General features: G+C 34.7%; 1 protein-coding gene across 5 annotated transcripts in view; it reads left to right on the plus strand.

Annotated features, from left to right (window-relative positions):
• Window positions 1-1,017: 1,017 nt before the first annotated feature.
• LOC149794783 (armadillo-like helical domain-containing protein 3) overlaps window positions 1,018-17,546 on the plus strand; it is a 144,631-nt gene continuing 128,102 nt past the window's right edge. The window contains exons 1-4 of one of the 5 annotated variants that reach the window (XM_089964432.1): window positions 1,018-1,133; window positions 4,327-4,488; window positions 6,938-6,994; window positions 13,499-13,564. In XM_089964432.1, the coding sequence (XP_089820558.1) occupies window positions 4,357-4,488; window positions 6,938-6,994; window positions 13,499-13,564 (255 nt within the window). In that variant the 5' untranslated portion in view covers window positions 1,018-1,133; window positions 4,327-4,356. Of the gene's footprint in view, window positions 1,134-1,241; window positions 1,286-3,075; window positions 3,153-4,326; window positions 4,489-6,937; window positions 6,995-13,498; window positions 13,565-17,546 lie in introns of those variants that run through there. The other 4 variants (XM_089964433.1, XM_089964436.1, XM_089964434.1 and 1 more) reach the window with 4 other exon arrangements.

Below are 17,546 nucleotides of genomic sequence, written 5' to 3' on the forward strand. Positions count from 1 at the left end.
AGTTTTTTAGTGTCCTCTTCATACTCAACTTTTGCTTCTTGCTGCGCTTGCAGATTTTTTCTAAATGAGTCTCTGACAGGAAGAAATTTTTTAATTGTTTCTAATCGTTCTCGTGCTGTTCTTGCAGTATGAGATTCTGGATGTATCATTTTATTATAACATAATAATTTAATTAATATCAGCAGAAGAGGAATACAGAAGTTTGATGATATATTATAAACACAGAAAGAACATAAATCCAAAAATAGAAAAACCACCATCAGAACTTGAATATTACTTGAAACATAGAACAAATTCCGAAGATTCAGATAAAGATGAAACAGATGAGGAAAAACGACAGCGAGAACGCGTTGAAAAATATTCATCAAACTTGGTATGGTGGTAAATTAATAGCAGCAGAGAGGGTACCTACCAACGTTGGTCGTCAAAAAAATAAACAAGAAATAAATAAACACGTAGAGTACTTTATTTTTTCAGATACTATTTCGAACTGAGGTTTCATTAGTACAATCGGTCATTGCAAAAATAAACATCTCAAGGAAAGTTCATTTGTAAAATCTTGACCTTCTACGAGATGATTTTATTTGTTTGTTTTATTTGTTTTTGTCGGAATTCTATGGTCTGTTCACCCTCTCTGCTGCTGGAACCTATATTTTCGCAGAATCGCGCTTGTTTGATTTGATTATCATTTTATTCACTCATTCTAAATCTATCTTATCTATTATATAACTAATATCAAATTATCAAAGAGATGAATTATCTGCACACAAACACAGTCACAGATACACGGTGTTTGTAATCGTATATAACTTTACGTTTCAAGCTGTTCAATGCTTTCCTTCTACGCACCGAAATTAGGAGAGGAAACTATATTATAATTGATAATATTTTAAATCTGTAAAATCTGTACAGATTATAATTGTTTTCCAGAATATTATAATTAGAAATAGTCTAATGAACAAATTTATTATTATTAATAAATACCTGGAGGAGGAGGTAAGTGCGTTCCTAATGTTACCGGAAGTGCTTGAACGTCGAATTTAACACATTTTCGACAGCTACTTGCCAAAGCAATACAAGGGCTTTAGCACACCTTATGGGAATTATTATTCATATACTTAGTGAAAAGTAAAGTAATAACATCTTCTAACATTTAAGCACAAAATCATATAAATAATGAATAGGGTATACGGATTTTGTATGCACTCGGTTATCGATTTCATGTGCCGAGTCAACATAAATTTTATCAATACTAGGCCTACACGTCATAGGCTGATTACATGAGGTTTTTGTTTCTTTTGAAATATACATTGATAGTCGGAAATTTAAATTAAAGATAAATATGCGCATATTACAGATATATAACAGTGGACTAATCTATGATCAAGAGTATTCGTGACTGATTATATACATATAGGCTATGATCCTAAGCTATAAGGCGTTTGAATGCGGACGTGCATGTTTGAGTTGGCTATGGATATAGCGCTACAACGTAAGGCACATCACCCGATATTTTTAGTTCTGGGGGTGATGGCACTAAAACAAAAACATGTGCTGTCTTACATTGTAGGACTAAATATAGATAATGAAATACCAGCCTTAGCAACTAAACCAAGTTAATTTTTAAATGGAGATATTCAAAGAATGATAATAATAAAGTCTGAACTTGTTCTTATATGCTAACTGTAATTCCAAAAATGCATTTTTATCATTTTTCAGAAACACAGGGTTCCACATGATTTTATGAAAATGAATAGTCTTAATATATTCCTGATCATATTTATAATTTTAGTTTTAATTAGGACGAATAATGAAAGCTATAGAAAGTCACATTTTTCATCAGTCATCAGAGGAATACAAATACCCCCATGTTTGTTTTCATGAAATGTAACATATATTTTGGACCATCATTTAAACTGTTCCAATTGTGGTTATACAGAATATATCCATGTTTAAGTTATATTAAGCTTGATATATAATAAAAATGCTTGCATTTACCATAATACAGGAAGATACCTGAATGGCCCTTTCATTTACCATAATACAGGAAGATACCTGAATGGCCCTTTCATTTACCATAATACAGGAAGATACCTGAATGGCCCTTTCATTTAATTGACGATGCAATGAAATAAAATATTGGATGTGTATTGGAAAGGCCTTTTTAGTAGGTTAAACCTACCCACACTTCACATTTTTCTCACTTCCACTGACTGACTCTCTTTCACACACAGACACACATGAGAACATAACTGTACATCCTCATATTAAATATAATATACACACTCATGTGCGTGTGTAGGTCATTTAGGTCCTATTTGAATGAACTTTAATATAATCTTTAATTTTGTACTAATTGCTTGGAATCCAGGATACCTATAGAACTAAGTTTGATACAAAATTTTAAGAGCTATTAGTCTTGGCACCTCCTACTGAATTGAATACAGTTGATATGCACAAAATTAGCAACTTTTTAAAACAATTAAAAAATCATGCACAGACTTTAAATAGTTGTTAAATGTTTACATTTCTTTCCACCCACCAATTTTGTTTCAACACATGCCACTCACACTCGGCTCAGTTTAAAGTTGTACCTTTAGTATGAAAATAAATATTGCATTGATAGTTTGTGTTTGTGCTTATAAACATTCATTTCTATAGGGAAGGCTTATGTTACTGAAGAATTGGAAATATATGAAACAAAGCAACATATTGTTAAGGTTATTCTCTGCCATATATATATATATATATATATTGTTTGGAATAGAGGACTAAATTCATCTGGGTATAATCTTGCTGTTACACTGTTTCAGTTAAAAAAATGTAATGCATCAATTTCCAAAGAAAGATTAACACTCTTTTCTTTGAATGAAATTCTAATTTATATGAAACAACTTGATGGAAATTATCTTACAAAATTAATGTTTCAGACAATAATGCTGGTGACCGACAATGTACTAATTATTTGAGGGGTAACTTGGCTTAACACTCTTTTCTTTGAATGAAATTCTAATTTATATGAAACAACTTGATGGAAATTATCTTACAAAATTAATGTTTCAGACAATAATGCTGGTGACCGACAATGTACTAATTATTTGAGGGGTAACTTGGCCCAGTGCCAGTCATTATCAAATGGATGAAACAACTAGGTAGGACTGCAGAATTGAGGCTTACTTAAAAAATACACATGGATAAATTCAAATGGGTTGACAGCTTAGAACCTACTGTGTTTATGATTAATGTCTCTTAATATTTAGACATATGTCCCCTGACCATCCTGTGTCTAGTTTACTTTATACAACAGCTATAATTTTATCATCGACATTGGATAAACCAGTCTGTATGATCTTATCGGAAGCAATGATTTACTTATTATTATGCCTGGACCTGTAAATCATTCTCCTACACTTGTTTATTTATCGGTCATTTTAATGTCTTTTTCATGACCATTGATGTTGGGTAAATTTTAAAAAGTGCCAGAGAACAAATTCTTAGTCTGTATTGATCCAAATAGCTTCTTTAACATAAGTGTTGAATATAATATGGAAACAACCAGTTTTTGCTATTGATACACAAATTTTGCATAAAAAAATGACATTTAACTATTGGTACCCAATTTTTAGTAAGTTGGAAATTTGAGTTTCAGTTGCAATACAAGACTGTAAATAAAATCCAGATAAACTTTTTGCTTGCAAGAATGGGCCTTTAAGTGTATGATAAAATATGAATTGGTTGGCACATGCATGGGAAAGACATGCCAAACAATCCCATCAGCATTCAGTGATACACATATTTAAGGGAGAAAAAACTAAAGTTTTAAGACCAGTTTTGTATTCTAATCTGAATTTCCTTATTACCTTTTGTTACATATTGTGCACAGTCAGCAATCCAACATTTCTGTCCAGATATCCAACTTGAAACAAGATATGTCAAAGGAAACTTGGACTATATTTGTTCGTGTTCCACAGTAGATCAGCTGGATGTGTAGTATACAGATTGATTAAATGATTTCTTTGCTATGCTGTTCCACATCATCTTTGTGTAAAATTATATGTAATGCATATCATCAACTATAGTTATCTAATTTCTGATAAAATTGGAGTAGGTATTAGATGTGCAGGGATGCAGCTGCTTTGCAGGAAAACTTTAGTTAGTTTATTAGCTAATTAGTTAATTTTGTTAAGTAAGCATTGGTTCCATGTATGTCACCAGATATAAAGATGGGCCAAGTTTATTTCATTCTGATACATCAGCTTTCCTTTGTTACCATGACATCAGATATCTATTAAAGTGATCTTCACATTGTGTCATTTCTGTTTTTAGCAGCAAATCTGATATGTGTCCGTGTCTAATATGAGCCAGCCAGAGTCACCTGGTGCTGATGGTGGAAGTAGGGGTGGACATTACCCACTGTTAAGAAGGAGATCTGCTAACAAAATGCCTTTGAAAGAAAAGATAGTTCAGATATATGAAGCTTTGTTCCAGGTACAGTATGGCTTATGCAGTTTTTGCTTCTTTGAGCTTCACAGTCAGGGTGGAGGGGTCATAGAGAGGATTAAGAAAATGTCCCACCACCATTACTCCATGTATTTTGATGGAGCTGCCATAAGTTCTCAGAAAATAACTTGTCATACCATGCTTTCTTGCATATTTGCATCTGCCGATCATGTTAAATTTCATGGAGTCGCAATAAAATTATCATCGTGTACTGTTTCTGATGAAAGCTTGCATGCAATAAAAAATTTCATTGAGAGAGAGAGAGAGAGCATGATAGGAAGTTGTATTTAAGAGTGAATATTCATTATTTTAGGTTAACTGCAGTATGAAAAATATTAAACCACTAGAGTGACTTAAATGAAGAGAACAAATAGTGAAAGTTAAGCAATAAAGATCATTTGCTGCCTCAGCATCACAGAAAAAATGAACTCATGAGCTAGTAGTTTAGTTATCAGCTCATTTCAGATCATTATAGTGGTTGTGTGTGTGTGAGAGAGGCATTGTGAGCTTATTTCAGATCATTATAGTGGTTGTGTGTGTGTGAGAGAGGCATTGTGAGCTCATTTCAGATCATTATAGTGGTTGTGTGTGTGTGAGAGAGGCATTGTGAGCTCATTTCAGATCATTATAGTGGTTGTGTGTGTGTGAGAGAGGCATTGTGAGCTCATTTCAGATCATTATAGTGGTTGTGTGTGTGTGAGAGAGGCATTGTGAGCTCATTTCAGATCATTATAGTGGTTGTGTGTGTGTGAGAGAGGCATTGTGAGACTGTGCTCAGGACTGCTGAAGTTGTGTAAACTGTACTCATATTTTCATGATGCTTGCAATTTGCTGCCATCACCTGATATATGAACAAGAAATCAAACAGATCAAATAAAACAAATTTGTAAGTTAGCTTTATTGAATTATTTGTTTTTACTGCTATCTTTATTTAATCCTTTGGTTGAGTGACTTGTAACTCTGCCTTTAATTTATTCATAATATCCTATGAGTTATATCTTGATGATAAAAATGAAATTTGTTGGCATTAGGCAGATCCAACTTAAGAATGAGATTGATAGGATAGATGACAGTAGCAAAAGAAAGGAGGCTGATAGGGTAGATGACAGTGGCAAAAGTCAAAATGGTGGCAATCAGATTGGGTACCCTACCTAAACAGTGCCAGATATGTAAGGTGTTTCTCCTTTATTGTTAGAAAATACAACATCTGAGTGTCAAAGATTGCAACTGAAATATAAGAGAGAGAGAGAAGCAGAGAGAGAGAGAAATGCAGAGAGAGAGAGAGAGAGAGAGAGAGAGAGATGCAGAGAGGGTCATGGAACCATGACAGTTTTCCCCCATTTTTATTCAGTTCACTATTTAATTAAAGTCATTTAATTATTGGCATTTTTCAAATATCCTATCCACTCTTAATTATTTTTATGATTGTTGCTGTTAATTACTCCAGTTTAGATGGTTTTGTATAATGCACATGACAACTTTCCCTGAGCATGGATCTGAAATTGACATGCAGTTTTGGTTATGATAATTTTAAATATTTTATAAATGTATTGACAATGGCTACATAAGCCTTGATTTCTGTGGAAATCAGATCCCTGTATACATTCAGTAGGCCATACTGCATTAAAATCTAGCAGTCTCAAAGTTGTGTATTTCACAACCTTCTGAATGTGTGCTGTTGTTAACAGTATTCACAACTGTTACTGCATATGAACTAAGCACATGGTTTGCATGTCAGTGTAAATTCAGTGTTTTCTTTTCGTTTTTTTATTTTAAATATCACTGGTTGTCATCTGGTATTTTACGGTCCATATCTGAAAGGATTACTTTCCCTTTGTCACATTTATTCAAGAGACATTGAATAAAGTGAAAACATAAAATTCCTAAAACATTTGTGAAATCGACTTTCCGCTAATCAGGATGTAAAATTGTTTGACTGCATTGTTTTAACTGAATTATGAATGTACATATATTTTTTGACATTAGCCAGTATAACCAGAGGAAAATGGGGGAAGTTCTTTTTCCTTAAAATTCTAACACTATGCAAAATATGAAACTGTAGAGTGCCACCTTAATTAATGCTAACCTTTAGAAGAGCTATGCAGCTTAGTTAATCCATACTTGGAAAATGTACTATACAACAGAGTTATTCCATACCTAGAAAGTACACCATGTCACATAGTTAATCCATACCTGAAGAATGCACTATATAACTTAGTTAATCCATACCTGAAGTATGCACTATAGAACTTAGTTAATCCATACCTGGAAAATCTGGTCATAAATGACAAGTCATTTTCAAAGAATAGGACTTTCAGGACAGGTTTTTTCTAATACTGTACTTTGTTGTTATATGACAGTTTTTTGTCTTTTATATTTCCATGTGAGTATGTGGCATTCATATAATCATTGTTGTTTAATATTTTTTTCTTTGCAGGGAGAAGATCCATCAGCTGGAAATGCAAATTTCTGGGAAGAGTTGTTTCTCCTGAAGGTTTTACTAATTATTTCATTATCTTAAATTTATATGTTTAGTTTTCATTAATTTTTAATATGCATCATACAAAATATCTCTATTCCAGAGTTGCATTGTTGACTCTTATTTTTAAATTAGACAAAAATATTACCTCTCTAGCACCTAAGAATGAATGCATAAAGACCTCTCAAAATAAAAGCAAATTCACTGTTACCCTTTGAAGTTTAATGTGTCAGTGTATCAATTTGAAAAAAGAGTGCTGATATTATAATGTAAATTTAATTTGTATTGTTTGTTAATTTTTTTCTCCATGACTATGTATTATGTATAATTGTATTTTGAACTTGACCTTGTCCAAAATCAAGTTCATGGTGTATCTGGCCTGAGCCAGTCATTCTGTTAACTCATAACACATAGTTGATATTTTCTAGTAGTATAGGTTAAATATTAGGATCATTATCTTAATCTGAATCAAGGATGTTGGTATTCCCCATGGATAAGCCCGTTGTACCTGATGTTTACCATGTTCTTTATTATAATTTTAGTAAGAGATTTTGTATCTTTACAACTTTGAATTTTCTAGAAATGAACTTTGGACCTACATCCTGGCTGTATTTTTGTGTCATAGTTTTTTTTAATATAACAAATTATTCATTCTTGTGAGGACATCAGAAGTAGAATCATTTGTATTGTTGTGTTCAGTATTTGATTTGGGTAGAATTATTTATTTAAATTATTCACTGCAAATACAAAATGCTTTTCAATAATATTCTTGGACAGATAAATGAACTTGGAATTATAGTGAATTCAGATAAGGACATCTTGGATTCAGTTAATGTAATTTATCAAAAGACTTGGCATTATCTCCACATCACATAACACCAATGGAATTTAATTAGAACTTTATTCATTGGAATTGGTAATAGAACTTTTTGGACTATTTGTGATTTAATTCGCAATACTGTAAGTCCTTTTCAAATTTTCACTTTGTATTCTCAGGAAATAAATTATTTGTTGAATTTTACAAAACTTGCTGGTTTGCTCTTTTCTGTTACTGAGTTTAAGACCACAGGGCTGTAATAAAAAAATAAAAATAGAAGCAGTTATCATAACATATTCAGATACCCTGGTTTTGTCCACAGCTGCAAATGATACATGGTTCCAATCTCAGTTTGTTAATATTCATGTTAGCTACAGTATCATGATGCAGTCATCTTTACCTGCAAGATAAAGCCAAAGTTTGCAACTGATAAGTCATTTCTGTCATTCATTGAAAACTCGAGCAGCATTTGAATAAAGGTTTCTCTGTAAGAATTGTTAGTCAGCTTGGGAAGAGGTTAGTGACAATTCTGAACTATTTTTGGCTATTATTTTCAAAGTAGAGGTGAGATATTGTACTACCCCCCTTTGCATCAGCATATGCATCTGTATTGTACTAAACCATGCATCAGTATGGGCATCTGTATTGTACTACCCCCGTATTGGTATGGGCATCTGTATTGTACTACACCCTGCATTGGTATGGGCATCTGTATTGTACTACACCCTGTATAGGCATGGGCATCTGTATTGTACTAAACCATGCATCAGTATGGACATCTGTATTGTACTACCCCCGTATTGGTATGGGCATCTGTATTGTACTACCCCCTGCATTGGTATGGGCATCTGTATTATACTACACCCTGTATAGGCATGGGCATCTGTATTGTACTGTCCCCTGCATCGGTATGGGCATCTGTATTGTACTACCCCTTGTACTGGTATGGGCATCTGTATTGTACTACCCCCTGCATCAGCATGGGCATCTGTATTGTACTACCTCCTGCATTGGCATAGATATCTATATTTACTACCCCCTGCATCAGTATGGGCATCTGTATTGTATGACCCTCTGTGTCGGTATGGGCATCGGTATTGTACTACACCCTGTATAGGCATGGGCATCTGTATTGTACGACCCTCTGTGTCGGTATGGGCATCTGTATTGTACTACACCCTGTATAGGCATGGGCATCTGTATTGTACTACCCCCTGCATCGGTATGTTCATCTGTATTGTACTACACCCTGTATAGGCATGGGCATCTGTATTGTACTACCCCCTGCATCAGCATGGGCATCTGTATTGTACTTCCCCTTGCATCAGTATGGGCATCTGTATTGTACTACCTCTGTATAGGCATGGGCATCTGTATTGTACTACCCCCTGCATCAGTATGGTCATCTGTATTGTACTACCCCTGTATCAGCATGGGCATCTGTATTGTACTATCCCCTGCATCAGCATGGGCATCTGTATTGTACTATCCCCTGCATCGTTGCATCTGTATTTTACTATCCCCTGCATTGGCATGGGCATCTGTATTGTACTACCCCCTGCATCGGCATGGGCATCTGTATTGTACTACTTGCTTTATTGGCATAGGCTTCTCTATTGTACTACCTCCTGCATCAGCATGGATATCTGTATTGTACTACCACTTGCATTGGCATGGGCATCTGTATTGTACTATACCCTGCATCGGTATGGGCATCTGTATTGTACTACCTCCTGCATCAGTATGGGCATCTGTATTGTACTACCTTCTGCATCGGTATGGGCATCTGTATTGTACTACCTTCTGCATCAGTATGGGCATCTGTATTGTACTACCTCCTGCATCAGTGAAGGGGAGAGAGGAGATAGTGAATGAGATATCCGGTTGTAGGAATGTAATCAGGTGTACATTCTAAACTTAAATTTGCACACTGTATATTTTGTATACTGTTATACCAGGAATCAAGAAACTCTGAGAGGATGCATCTTGATGAGTACTGCAGCCTCCTCACAAATGTAGATCACTGTGACCAAAATTTTGTGTTTCACTAACTTGCTTAAATTTTGTGTTTGAAGTTTTTTTTGCAAGCTTTGTGCATGACAAATCATCAAACCATATGATTGTATGAACTGGTTGGATTGCATGCTGATTCAGAGTTAGTTTATTTGGACAAAATTATGGGCTGATTTGGATCCTGTTGTGGGCTGATTGGATCATATTATGGGTTGATTTGGATCCTATTATGGGCCAATTTGGATCATATTATGGGCTGATTTGGATCATATTATGGGCTTATTTGGATCATATTATGGGCTGATTGGATCATATTATTGGCTGCTTGGATCCTATTATGCCTTTAATGGGCTGATTGGATCCTATTATGGGCTGATTTGGATCCTATTATGGGCTGATTTGGATCCTATTATGGGTTGATTTGGATCATATTATGGGCCAATTTGGATCCGATTATGGGCTGATTGGATCATATTATGGGCTGATTTGGATCATATTATGGGCTGATTGGATCCTATTATGGGCTGATTTGGATCCTATGATGGGCTGATTTGAATCATATTATGTGCTAATTTGAAACACATTATCGCCTGATTCAGATTATATTATGGGGTGATTTGGATTATATTATGGGCTGATTTGGTTCATATTATGGGCTGATTTGGATCCTATTATGAGCTGATTTGATCATATTACAGGCTGATTGGAATCACATTATGGGCTGATGTGGATCCTATTATAGGCTGACTTGGATTATATTATGGGTTGATTGGATCCTATTATGGGCTGATTTGGATCATGTTATGGGCTGATTTTATTCACATTATGTGCTGATTTGGATTCTATTATGGGCTGATTGGATCCTATTATGGGCTGATTTTTATCATATTATGGGCTGATTTGGATCATATTATGGGCTGATTTGGATCCTTTTATGCGCTGATTTGGATCATATTATCGGCTGATTTGGATCCTATTATGGGCTGATTTGGAACCTATTATGGGCTGATTTGGATCATATTATGGGCTGATTTGGATCCTTTTATGCGCTGATTTGGATCCTATTATGGGCTGATTTGGATCCTATTATGGGCTGATTTTATTCATATTATGTGCTGATTTAGAACCTATTATCGGCTAATTTGGATTCTATTATGGGCTGATTTGGATTCTATTATGGTCTGATTTGGATCCTATTATGGGCTGGTTTGTATCATATTATGGGCTGATTTGGATCCTTTTATGGGCTGATTTGGATTCTATTATGGGCTGATTTAGATCCTATTATGGGCTGGTTTGTATCATATTATGGGCTGATTGGATCCTATTATGGGCTGATTTGGATTCTATTATGGGCTGATTTGGATCCTTTTATGGGCTGATTTGGATTCTATTATGGGCCAATTTGGATTCTATTATGGGCTGATTTGGATTCTATTATGGGCTGATTTGGATTCTGTTATGGGCTGATTTGGATCCTATTATGGGCTGATTTAGATTCTATTATGGGCCAATTTGGATCCTATTATGGGCTGATTTGGATTCTATTATGGGCTGGTTTGTATCATATTATGGACTAGTTTGTTATCCTATTATGGGCTGATTTGGATCCTATTATGCACTGATTTGAATTCTATTATGGGCTTATTTGGATCCTATTATGGGCTGATTTGGATTCTGTTATGGGCTGATTTGGATCCTATTATGGGCTGATTTGTATCCTATTATGGGCTGATTTGGATCCTATTATGGGCTGATTGGATCATATTATAGGCTGGTTTGTATCATATGGGCTGATTCAGAACTTGTGAAATGTTACTCAATTTCATCTTAGTCATAACTGTGACAGTCACAGTTGTTTCAAATATGATATTTTTCTGTACTTGCCAGATACATTGAGCGATCAAAAATGCATTTAAAAAAAAACAAACAAAAGATGATTTAAGGGAGATAATGGCATTGGTCTGTATACTGTCCAAATGAAATAATTGCACAATCATTTATCTTTGCAATCACCAATTTAATAGTGAAATATTATCAAAGCAGCTTATTCAGATTTGCTTAAAATTGAAATAGTTGACTTTAATGAGAAATAATACTACTACCCGTAATACTGAAAATTATCATGAAAACAGGGTCTATGTAATAACATTTTGTAACTCTATATTGATCAGAGTATGATAATATTGTTGCTAGATCTGTGTAGAATTTATCTTTATCCTGTCTATGGTACATTATGCTAATGATGCTAAGTAACACATATATACTAAAATGCGAAACAGGGTTCCTGTCAAATTTATGATTTAATTCAATACAGTATCATACCTCTATTTTCTGATGGGCTGATTTAATTGCAAAAAAATAATAAGATCACCTGACCGTCAACAGGGACTCAAGACTCTTCATTTTTTTATATTTATTTATGTCTTTTATACCCTGTCACAGTGTGTGTGTGTGGTTTAACGGCATGTTAGCACATCATGGCAGCATTGTGCCAATTGAAAGTTATGTTCTGTAAATATAAAGATAGAAAAAAATCACAAACTATGGTTAGATAATCGGCCAGCATTGCATTGTTAAGATCGTCTTAGTCAGAATTTATTTTAAACATGATATTTAGTGTTTACACTAGCTACTGGAAATGATTAAAAGATTTTGTAGCTGATTCAATGTATTAGTTGATTAGAGTAGATTATTCATGACTGTAATATCTAGGATACAATTATCACTGTTGTAATTTTATTCAGCAGAGGTTCTTGCAGAGTTTAAAATCATGAGTTTTAGGGATTTATTACATTGCTGATAGATGACTTGGTATGACTCTATAGGGGCTACTTGTAGAAAATCAACTTTGCCATGCCAGTCTTTTTACTGATTTGGTTTGCCCATTCTCTGATGAGTTGGAAAATGTATACATGTTGATAGTTGTATGGAGTTTTATTTTGATAGTGAATGGTTCCAAAAGAGAAATGGTCCATTCATGATTCCAAATATAGGAAAATACTGTTTAGTGCTAACAATATGCATGGAGTGGTGAAATATCAGAAAACTTATTTAGCAATTGAATTTCGAGAGAATCTGGAGATATATGATTCATATGACGTTGCCATGGTTATGAAACTTGTACAAAATGTGGTATACTACCAGAATAAGTGTAGTTCAAAATATGTTGACCTTATTAGCAAAAACTCACGTAGACTGAATATTTACGACAGGTCTTTCAGGGTCTGAGAATGAGTCTCTTCAGGTCTCTGTTCCTTTCATATCAGCAGTAGAATGCCTGCAAGTTATAAATTTAAAAAAAAATATATACCAATAATGTTTTCTTTTTTACGTTCTTTGTTAAGCCTTGGTACAAAAGTTTTGTCCACCTAGATAAAGTTTAATCATAGTGTGGTTTGTAGGTGAGTCACCATGTAACATAGAACCCTTGTTAATAAATGTATCTAATGTTTGTTATTATTAATTATAGTACCTAATTATGTACAATTATAAATGGAATAGAGTAAATTAGGAACATCTTAAGATGGATCATCGTAAATCAAGAATAGCTGAAAATGGAATAGAGTAAATTTTCTTCGTTTTATCAATTGGTCTCAGCTGAAAATAAAACCATTCTCGCCAATAAAAGTAGTTTTAATTCTTAAAGAAAAGATTATCTTATCAAATCTGTTTTAATTTTTCTCAAGGTAAATATGGAGTTTATAGAGAGTGAATGTGAAAAACTGAATGGGGAAAGTCTCTTGGCTCTTAAGGTAAGAGAATTTTAACTTGTGTCAAAATCTTCTAGTCAATTGTGCAGTAATTGTTTCTTCTTTTAATGATTTTGAAATTTTAGTGCTTTTACACCTATCACATCTTTGCAAACTTAGGTTCAGCATAATTTTTAATTTGTATGAAATCTGAGAACAAATTTTATTACTGTGCTGATAAATATTTGCAGTTCAAAATGTTTGAAATAAATCAACTTTTAAATGCACTGATGTATATATTCCGGAAATTGTGCCTTGTCACATAAAACCCTACCTACAGTATGTTGTCAGGTTGTTGTTGTTTGGGTTTAATGTCATTTTTCAGCACATAATAGGCTATACATGGCATCCTGTATATATGGGGAGGAAGAACCTGGGAAAATCCTGGGAAGAGCCACCAAACCCACAAGAAGCTACTGGCAAGTTTTCTGACATATCCACATTGGCTAGGCCTGAGACTGAAACCCAGATGGATGGAAATGAGATGTCATTGATCTATAAAAGCGAGTGCCTTAGACCACTCAGCCATCTGGGACCATATACCACTTGGCAACCCATTTGTTCTTGGTAAAATCCTGTATACACTACATGCATCATGGATTATGGAATCCAGTGGACATGAAAACAGGGGCAATGGATGGATTAAGAGCCACTGCAAGTAGTGGAAGTCCACTCAGTGTGGTGGATTTCCTGCAATTAGTGGATTTTATGGCATCACTCATGTATTTTATTGTATTTGCTCTGTGAATTAGCACTCAACAAACAGATGGGAGAAATCCTCATACCATAATCCTGACCATGGCTTGTGTCAGTTTACCTTTATCAGTTGTCTAGCTAATTATACATAGACAAAAATACAAGGTTCTATATTTCTTGAATATCTGTCCATGACAGAGCATACCTCAGAAAAATTACCTGGTTAAAATGTGCATCCCTGTTGATTAATTAGATATACCTGTTAGCATATACAAATGCAGAAAATTACATGCTGTTCTGCATCAAGTTTTAGCTTTTATTTTCATTCTCAATAACAGATATTTAATAAAAGTGCTGTGTAGCATAGTTTGTGTATCTTTTTTTTAATATTAAAATCGAAAATGCTACAAAAAATTCTTCTTTAACTTTACCTTATACTTAAAAAATAACTTTATTTATTTATCAGTGAGTATGACAGTGTTTTAAATACATGGATTTGTGTACCCTACTTGACTGTTATGCTCTATCAGTGGCCATTCATGTCACAAACAAATTCATTTAAATGAATTAAAGTTCCTTTCTATTGTCAGTTTTTCTGACTCTACATGCATCTCAGGCACTGGATGTGAAATGACATTCTTTCTTTGAAGTCAGCTGTTATGTCTGATACTGTAGCCTCAATTCTACATTGATCAGTCAGGACAGTCCTTACCAGTTACTGTAGCCTCAAGTCCACTTTAATCAGTCAGGACAGTCCTTACCAGTTACTGTAGCTTGAAGTCCACATTGATCAGTCAGGAAAATCCTTACAGCTACTGTAGCCTCAAGTCCACTTGAATCAGTCAGGATAGTCCTTACCAGTTACTGTAGCCTAAGTCCACTTTAATCAGTCAGGACAGTCCTTACTAGTTACTGTAGCCTCAAGTCCACATTCATAAGTCAGGAAAGTCTTTACAGCTACTGTAGCCTCAAGTCCACTTTAATCAGTCAGGACAGTCCTTACTAGTTACTGTAGCCTCAAGTCCACTTTAATCAGTCAGGACAGTCCTTACTAGTTACTGTAGCCTCAAGTCCACTTTATTCAGTTGGGACAGTCCTTACTAGTTACTGTAGCCTCAAGTTTACTTTAATCAGTCGGGACGGTCCTTACCAGTTACTGTAGCCTCAAGTCCACATTGATCAGTCAGGAAAATCCTTACAGCTACTGTAGCCTCAAGTCCACTTTAATCAGTTGGGATAGTCCTTACCAGTTACTGTAGCCTAAGTCCACTTTAATCAGTCAGGACAGTCCTTACTAGTTACTGTAGCCTCAGGTCCACATTGATAAGTCAGGAAAGTCTTTACAGTTACTGTAGCCTCAAGTTCACTTTAATCAGTCGGGACAGTCCTTACCAGTTACTGTAGCCTCAAGTCCACTTTATTCAGTCGGGACAGTCCTTACTAGTTACTGTAGCCTCAAGTTCACTTTAATCAGTCGGGACAGTCCTTACCAGTTACTGTAGCCTCAAGTCCACTTTAATCAGTCAGGACAGTCCTTACTAGTTACTGTAGCCTCAAGTCCACATTGATAAATCAGGAAAGTCTTTATAGTAACTGTAGCCTCAAGTCCTTTTTAATAAGTCAGGACAGTCCTTACCAGTTACTGTAGCCTCAAGTCCACTTTAATCAGTCAGGACAGTCCTTACTAGTTACTGTAGCCTCAAGTCCACATTGACAAGTCAGGAAAGTCTTTACAGTTACTGTAGCCTCAAGTCCACTTTAATCAGTCGGGACAGTCCTTACCAGTTACTGTAGCCTCAAGTCCACTTTAATCAGTTGGTACAGTCCTTACCAGTTACTGTAGCTTCAGGTCCACATTGAAAAGTCAGGACAGTCCTTACCAGCTACTCCTCTGTGTTGTGCTTCGATGTTGAAAATTTACATTAACTGTTGAATGAAAAGGTTGTTGCAAAACCACACAACATGAAACTTGTGATAAACCTGTTTGGACTGGTGTTATGTTCTCAAATTATCATGTAAAAATGGTTCTAGCGTTATATGAAAAAAGTTAAATAATAATTGTTTTTCACTTTCCCATTTGGAAACTGAATGTTTAAATTAATGAAAAAAGTGTAATGACATTGATTCTTGTCATAACTTGGTCCTTTCTTTCTCAAAATAAGAACAAGTATATTTGTTTCAAGCCATATCCCATCCCCTCTGTCTCTCTCTCCCAGCCTACCACCCACCGTAGCATGATAAGCAGGTGAAGTAGAAGTATTAAATGACTTAAATTAGGACAATTTCTAGCAACTACTGGTCACTGTCATGCTTCGATGTTTCAAAATAAACACCGTTGAATGAAAATATTTCTTGCAGTCACAAAACTAAACAATTTCAGTTTGTTAAAAAAAATTTAGGCAAAGAAACTCATAGCCATTACGTTCTCATGTCATTGTGTAAAACTGTTTTCTAGTGGTATATAAAGCAAACCATATACAATAGTTATATTTTATTGATTAGGGACCAAGAATGTAAGTGTAACCACAGACTGTAATGGTCGTGATTAACATCTAAAATTATTATTTTAAAAAAATAAAAATTGCATCAACTATATTTTTCTTAAAAGCAACAGCTATTACATTCCCATCCTCAATAACACATAGAGTGGAAGTTAAATTACTTAAACAATAGATGGACTTGTAATATGAATGGAGAAATGCAATGAGGTTAAAGTTTTATTTATATAAGGGAGTAATGTAACATTACTCCAAGCACTGGCCTGAGGATAATTATTCTTAAGACTGTATACTTATATATATATTATTATACGAGGCAGTATATTTAAATCCCTATGGTTGACGAATCTAGGGACCTTGATTACTGCAAATATTGGCACCCTAGTGCTAAACAAGCAATTTCAGTAATTCGCTCCATACTGGGTTTCTGCTTAGTATCGAACCTAGGGCCTCTTTATGCAAGATAAGACAACTATCGCTTGCCTGCACATTACAGTGCCCATACTACTGTGGCTACCACCACTTCACCAAAAAATTATGTTTTGGTACCCGTTCATATATGGTACTAGAACGTGCAGACACTCTCAGAACTTAGATATATATATACATTATTTGTCCCAAGAAACCTTGGCACTGGCTAGGTTAGATTTTATTTATATAAGGGAGTAATGTATCATTACTCCAAGCACTGGCCTAAGGATAATGACTCTTAAGACTATATACTTATATTAGTATACGAGGATGTATATTAAAATCCCTATGGTTGACGAATCTAGGGACCTTGATTACTA

The sequence above is a fragment of the Sinohyriopsis cumingii genome, chromosome 7, assembly GCF_028554795.1.
Source record: "Sinohyriopsis cumingii isolate HCF-2022 chromosome 7, ASM2855479v2, whole genome shotgun sequence".
In the NCBI taxonomy this organism is placed as follows: Eukaryota; Metazoa; Mollusca; class Bivalvia; order Unionida; family Unionidae; genus Sinohyriopsis; species Sinohyriopsis cumingii.